The following is a 6804-nucleotide window of genomic DNA, read 5'->3' on the forward strand; positions in this document are numbered from 1 at the left end:
ACCGCAAGGTGTCTCCCTAGCTCTAGATCGACTGATATGATCGTGTCGAAGTCACCGTCTCAATGAAACGAGCAGCTTCTTCTTAATTTTCACAAAGTATGAGAGATATGAACCCCACTCAGGGACATGTTGAGTCACTATTTCTCTCTAAGCTAACTTCTCGAGAACATTCTAAGTCATTAATGGATGATTCTAACCATCCTTTTGTTTAATATGTGTTGCGTTGTTGCAGTTATGTATCATAGTGATAGTTATTTACGCCTAGGTAACTCTGTCTAAAGAATTAACTTTGTCTGTACCATGTAGATAGGTATATTCTCAAGATCATTAAGTGATTCTTCCTCTTCATATAAGTTCAATTTCAATTTGCGCTCCTCTATCCTCATTTTCAGGTGGAAACCATGAAGAACAATTTGATCATACAGACGGAAAATTTACAGCAAGAAATTGAAAAGTTTCGGCTCAAGTGGGACAAGATTTAGAACAATATGACGGGAATTCAAAGGTGATTTTGATCGATAGCAAAGAGAAAGGACAGGAATTTCAATATTGGGTTAATTATGGTGCTTGTCCAACATGTCGTTCCTTGTTGACATGAACGTCATGAACTCCCATCATATCCCCAATACGAAGTCCCCGGTAATCACTACATATTTCTTTGTCCTCAGATGATGGAGGTGATTATTGAGGCCGAGAACAAAAACAGGACTTTGGCGAGCTGGACGAAAGAGCATGTGGATCAGAAATAAATGGAAAGCTGCACCAAACCAGTTGTGCAACTCATAACTCCTTGATGATGACTTCTCCATTATACTTACCTATTCTTTTGTCTTCAGGAACGCAAATGTTTGGAACTGTACGAGCAACTCCAGCAGAGAATGGGCGTCGTCATTGTATAAATGGAAAGCTGCACCAAACCAGTTGTGTAACTCATAACTCCTTGATGATGACTTCTCGATTATACTTACCTATTCTTTTGTCTTCAGGAACGCAAATGTTTGGAACTGTACGAGCAACTCCAGCAGAGAATGGGCGTCGTCATTGTGGGTCCGTCCGGTTCCGGAAAAACCACCATCTGCAGAATCCTCAAACAAACTCTGCAGAAGAGCGGACATCCAGTTCAGCAATACACAATCAATCCGAAGGCTATGCCAAGAACGCAGCTGCTTGGGCAAATTGATCTTGATACGCGACAGTGGACGGATGGCGTGCTAAGCTATACAGCACAGCAGGTTTGTGGGGAAAATTGTGAATCTTTGAGGATGGGTATCAAAATATATGACATTGTAAGGAGATTATCTAGATTTCTTTTAGAAATTTCTCTTATCTCTTTTTCGTTTTTTGCATCCTCTTCCTTCCCAATGTAATAATTTTCGTTCGTCCAATCACTTTTGTTACCTATTTACTTAACTTTGATCTCAAACCAATCAAACTGATTTATATTTTATGAACTAACTTAGTACGACAACTACAAAAGGCTCTTTTATTTCCAGGTGTATGCAGAACCGCTGGGGACCGAGTCTTGGATTTTGTGTGACGGAGATGTGGATCCAGAATGGATTGAATCGTTGAATTCCGTCCTAGATGACAATCGCCTCTTGACTTTACCATCCGGCTGGAGAATTCAGTTTGGTCCGGGAGTAAACTTTCTTTTCGAAACTCATGACTTGCAGCATGCTTCTCCAGCTACTATTTCTCGTATGGGAATCATTTTACTGAGGTAAGATTCTTAGTTCTGAGCTTTTTCACCTTGGTTCTTTTGTACTTTCTTTCTTTCTTTTGCCAAATTCCTTTTGGCATTTCTTATTATTCTTTCTTATAAATTGATTTGATATCTCTTTTTCAGTGACGAAGACATTGACATAGAGTGTTTGGTCTCATCCTGGGTAAATAAACAGCCGGAAGAAAAACGTGTAACTTTACAAGCGTATATTGAATCCTATTTCTTGAAAGGTATGTATCTACAATCTACATAATTATTGTAAACTTTTGCTACCGGTCTTTATACCTAATGGTAATGGTTAGGCATTTTAATAAAATTCCTAATCTTTTTAAAATCTAATGTGTGGCTTAGGGATTCAGTTCGATCTTGCTTACCTGTATCTCGACAAAATTAGAACTGTTTCTTCTTTTTCAAGGGGTGGCCTGGGTCAAGGAAAGAGGGGAGTTGGCTGTAAAAGTTTCACTGACGGGCATCATACTGAACGGATTATCACATATGGCAGACGTCCAATCCAAGGCCCACATGTGTGTGGCGCTCATCAAAGGCCTCGGATCTAATCTAACTGCTGACAGCCGAAATACGTTTTCAGCTCAGGTAAGTCAAATCGGGGGTTGCTGGTGGGCATCAATTATTCAATTTCCAATTTCTTCGTATTACGTTGTTAAGATTAGTAGAAGCTGTTTTAGGGCTGTTTGCCCTTACACCTAAGCCTCGGTGTGGCCTTTTCGTGTATGGTTAAGTTGGTAAACTTGAAAAGTGAACCAATATGAGTGTTTCGTATGATTTTACATTGTTTTGACCCAGGTTTTGGAATGGACAGGTGAATTTGTCGCGGACGTCTCACAGATGAGCCTCTGCTACTACAATGAGGACAGGGACTCCGTCGATATCCACGTGAATGAATCTGGATCTGAATTGGATCATGGTGGTCTCATTTTGACGGCCCAAGTCAAAGCTTCCATAGATGTGATCATGCCGTGGATTCAAGCTTCAGTTCCGTTCATCATGCAAGGTCCGCATGGTTCGGGGAAAAGGTAAAGGGAAATTTCTCTTCTTTAAACACATTTCGTGGACAGTATTAAGCAGAAAAAAATCATACATAAGGGGAATGGCCTTATAGATGGTCCAACTATAAGAATGTACATAAGATATGGCGCCTAATTACGTTCAGTTTTGCATCCTGTAGTGTTGAAATGAACATGAGTACCCGGCCTTACCACGTATTACAATCGAAAAATTTAATATACAGTTCGACAACAACTGTAGTTCAGGGGATACAAAGTTTCTAAATTAATTTTATAATGTATAAAATTATGCAGACAATAAATAAAATTCCATACTCATCTCTATGAATCTGTGATGCAGTCTGATTTTAGAAGACTGCCTATCGCAAATCCGGGGAGTCGAACTGGCAACTATTCACTGCAGCGCGAGTATCACTCCGCAGCATGTGCTTCACAAGTTGTCTCAACTATGCATGACCGTGTCGTCCAATAGAGGAAGAGTCTACGTCCCGAACAATGGTGAAAGACTTGTGCTGTACTTCAAAGATTTGAATCTGGCTCGCAACGACAAGTGGGGGTCAAATATGCTGGTGGCATTTCTGCAACAGGTAGATATTTTCATTCATTGGCCAGAGATCAATTGGACATAGGTATGTCACTAAAGATTTTATCAGTTATAGAGTGACATCAAATCTCTGCCAAACAATTAAATATTTGCACGATAATTTGTACAGGTAAATGTGTCAGGTGGCTATTGCCCGGCCTTTTCGTGGGTGAATTCTATTAAATATTACCTACACTTTTGATGTTCAGCGATACCTTTTTTGTCAACGATGTATTTACGAAACTTCATGAAACAATTTTTCCTTACTTTTTGTTTATTTTTTGAACTTTTACCAATGGATTCAAGAGAATCCAGAATCTACCCTAATTGTGGCCAGTTGACTGTTCTACTGTCGTGTCATTTCTTATTCCACAGATAATCTCATACGGAGGTTTCTACGAGGCTAGTACTCTAGAGTGGGTAGGAATAGACAGAGTTCACATCGTCTGCAGTGTCACCAAATCCGACCTTCTTAGCACCAGGTTTACTTCTATCAACTGCATTATGAACTTCGGGTGAGGAGAATTAATTACCTTATTTATATCTACAATAGATGAGGACGGCATAGTACCATTGGACAGTACTCGAAGAATATCATCGAAGATTATCATATTGTTTTTTGTCAAAGAAATCAACAGTACTTACAAACCAAAGATTGATTAAGTTCACAAAAGCTTGACCAACTAATGTAGCTATTTTCCTTTCTTTAGGTCGCCTTCAAGAGAGGATCTGATGTTGATCTATGGCACCAATTTGAGCAAATTGTTTTCAAACAAGAAAATGGCAACGAGCATTTCGTCAATCATGATCAACTTGTATAATGAGGTAAAGTTCATTCATTTTTGTCGACTGCGCCATTTATCTATTACACCTACCACTATTATGGCAGATTAGATGACTGCCTACTAATTTTCGTGGGCCATAGCCATTTCAAAATATTTGAGAAATCTTCCAGGAACGGCCTTTTTGTCCTAGCTATTGGACCTGTAATTTGATTATGGATGTCATTAATATTTGACTGCGCCATTTATCTATTACACCTACCACTATTATGGCAGTTTAGATGACTGCCTACTAATTTTCGTGGGCCATAGTGATTTCAAAATATTTGAGAAATCTTCCAGGAACGGCCTTTTTGTCCTAGCTATTGGACCTGTAATTTGATTATGGATGTCATTAATATTATCAACTAAAACAATACCAAATGATGTGATTTCAGATAAATGATGTCTTCACCAGTAGGAAATATCCTCACTACAGTTTTTCTCCGAGAGATTTGACCGAGTTTTGTCGAGGACTGGAACGCTATGGCAACATTTCGGATCCCAAAATTGCCATCAAGGTAAGCTGAAACCAAAGATACGTCCACTCTAAAAAGTATTTGAAATCAGGATATCAGAACCGGTTCAGTGAATTTTGATAATTACTCAGAGGGTCTCTAAGGGTTGAGTGACATCATTATTTCTTACCTAATACATATTTATCATTGTTTTCAGGTTGTTCGCTACGAAAGCTCCCGAATTTTCCGGGATAAGCTCGCGTCTGTTGAAGATCGTGACAAGTACGACTCACTTTTTGAGAATATCGTTGAAAACGAATGGCTATCTCCCGTCCGACTTTCGGAACTAAGCAGTACATTCTTTGTGTGTGAGAGTGTGGGCCGAATTGATGCTTCTCTTGTAGAAGTAGAGCCCAAGGATTGGATGCTCATGGTGCAAGCAGCTTTCAAACAACTGGGTGAGTGCTGGATTTGTCTAGGATGTTTTCCTGGACCGAAGTTAGCTATGGAAATTATCGCATAGGGTCATCAGCGAAACTGTTCAAAGTATTTTAGATAGGTAGGTACTGTATGTATGTAAGAAATCTTGAAATAAGTTAAAGTACAAATGTACAAGAATCAAAGGTGCCCTGATGTGGGTGTCTAAAATAGTACCTATCTATTACTTGAAAGTACTAAAATTGAATACCAATTTGGTAGCTATTTTTTAATTAACCTATTTTTGCTTTACACTTTCAGTCAATGAAGGCCAGTGTCCAGAGAACATCGTTTTCATCCCAGAACTTCTTTCAACCGTGGCTTATTGGATGATAGACATGATGATGATGGTGTTCTTCTTGCCAGTGTTCGAGTGATTGAAGAGAAAAGAAAAGAGTGGAACAAGTTGGTCGAAGATATCGGCAAAAACAAGTGAGTTTCTTTAGAAGTAACCTTACTGGCTCAGATCCATATGTGAGCTTGGATGAACGACATGATGATGATGATGGTGTTCTTCTTGCCCGTGTTCGAGTGATTGAAGAGAAAAGCAAAGAGTGGAACAAGTTGGTCGAAGATATCGGCAAAAACAAGTGAGTTTCTTTAGAAGTAACCTTACTGGCTCAGATCCATATGTGAGTAGGAGAGTAGGTGAGTACTTATAAAGTACAAGAACATCACCTACCTTTGTATTTTAAAGTGCTGTATTTGAGCAAGAAGTAAATTTCTACTGATTCACCCATGTACATAAAAGCTTGTTCTTAGTCTGAGTGCAGACATGTGGACTCACCTTTATATCTTCTTGAAACTGGTTCCTCTCTTTTTCAGAGACAATCATGAGAAGTTCAGCTTGAAACTCCCGGATTATTCCATATGTGACGAAATCGAGACCGATCTGAAGAACTACGAAGAAAATTGGTCACTATTCAGCAACTTTATGACCAGTTTGGACGATCTTGGCAAAGAAGAATGGATAGTCATCCGAAGTCGAAGTGTGCAGAAGTTGGAAGATTTTCTTGCCGAATGGGCAGCCAAGTTGAATGCCCGCCAGACTTCGCCCCTAACGGTGAAGCTGAACAAAGAGATTGAGAAGTATAAAAGTGTAATCCCTAACTTGAAATATGTCCGGGGTGAAACTTTCAGTGATAAGCATTGGTTGGAGTTCTACTCCATTGTGGAAGCACCTTACAAACCCATCGAGCTTATTACGTTCAGGGATATTCTCAGTCTGAAATCCAAAATCATGGTGAGTTTATGGACATTCAATAGGGGAGGTGAGAATCCCTGGGTTTTGTTATGTAGGGAAGGGGTGAGAAGCGAGGAAAGATTGCTAAGAGATGGAACAGGTTGGAAATGTGGATGTTGAAGTGCCTGCACCAATTTTCAAGAGCTCCTCACTTTCTTCAGATTTTGGCTACCTGTGGTGTCGTTTTTTTTTTTAACCCAATGTTTCCATTTGCTTTTGTCCTCAGGATCACATAAGAGAAATTCAAGATTTAAATACTCGAGCGTCCAGTGAGATCGTCATACGTCAAGCTCTAACAGAGCTGGATGTTTGGGAGGTGGAAGCCAGATTTGAATTGGTTGACCGTCCATCTGGCTGAAATGTCATTTATAGGGATTACCAATAGTCGGTAGTTACTAGTTACTAGAAGCATTTTTGAGTTTAGAAGACTGAATGGGTGATTGACAGTGCCGATTCTCTCACCATTTGTATGAA

The 6804-nt window shown here is 39.5% G+C and overlaps 1 protein-coding gene across 1 annotated transcript; it reads left to right on the forward strand.

Moving 5' to 3' along the window:
- Positions 1–576: 576 nt before the first annotated feature.
- Positions 577–6667, forward strand: LOC113465491 (cytoplasmic dynein 2 heavy chain 1-like; the record flags this gene model as incomplete). The annotated part of the gene is made up of 16 exons (XM_026820031.1): positions 577–639; positions 837–893; positions 987–1232; positions 1494–1720; positions 1847–1953; positions 2139–2344; positions 2528–2757; positions 3089–3335; positions 3707–3846; positions 4042–4156; positions 4551–4673; positions 4828–5068; positions 5349–5460; positions 5567–5677; positions 5913–6330; positions 6557–6667. Coding segments are annotated over exons 1-16 (2754 nt in total), but the record flags the coding sequence as incomplete, so codon positions are not given.
- Positions 6668–6804: the final 137 nt, after the last annotated feature.

This window comes from Diaphorina citri, unplaced genomic scaffold (genome assembly GCF_000475195.1).
Source record: "Diaphorina citri unplaced genomic scaffold, Diaci psyllid genome assembly version 1.1 scaffold115, whole genome shotgun sequence".
In the NCBI taxonomy this organism is placed as follows: Eukaryota; Metazoa; Arthropoda; class Insecta; order Hemiptera; family Psyllidae; genus Diaphorina; species Diaphorina citri.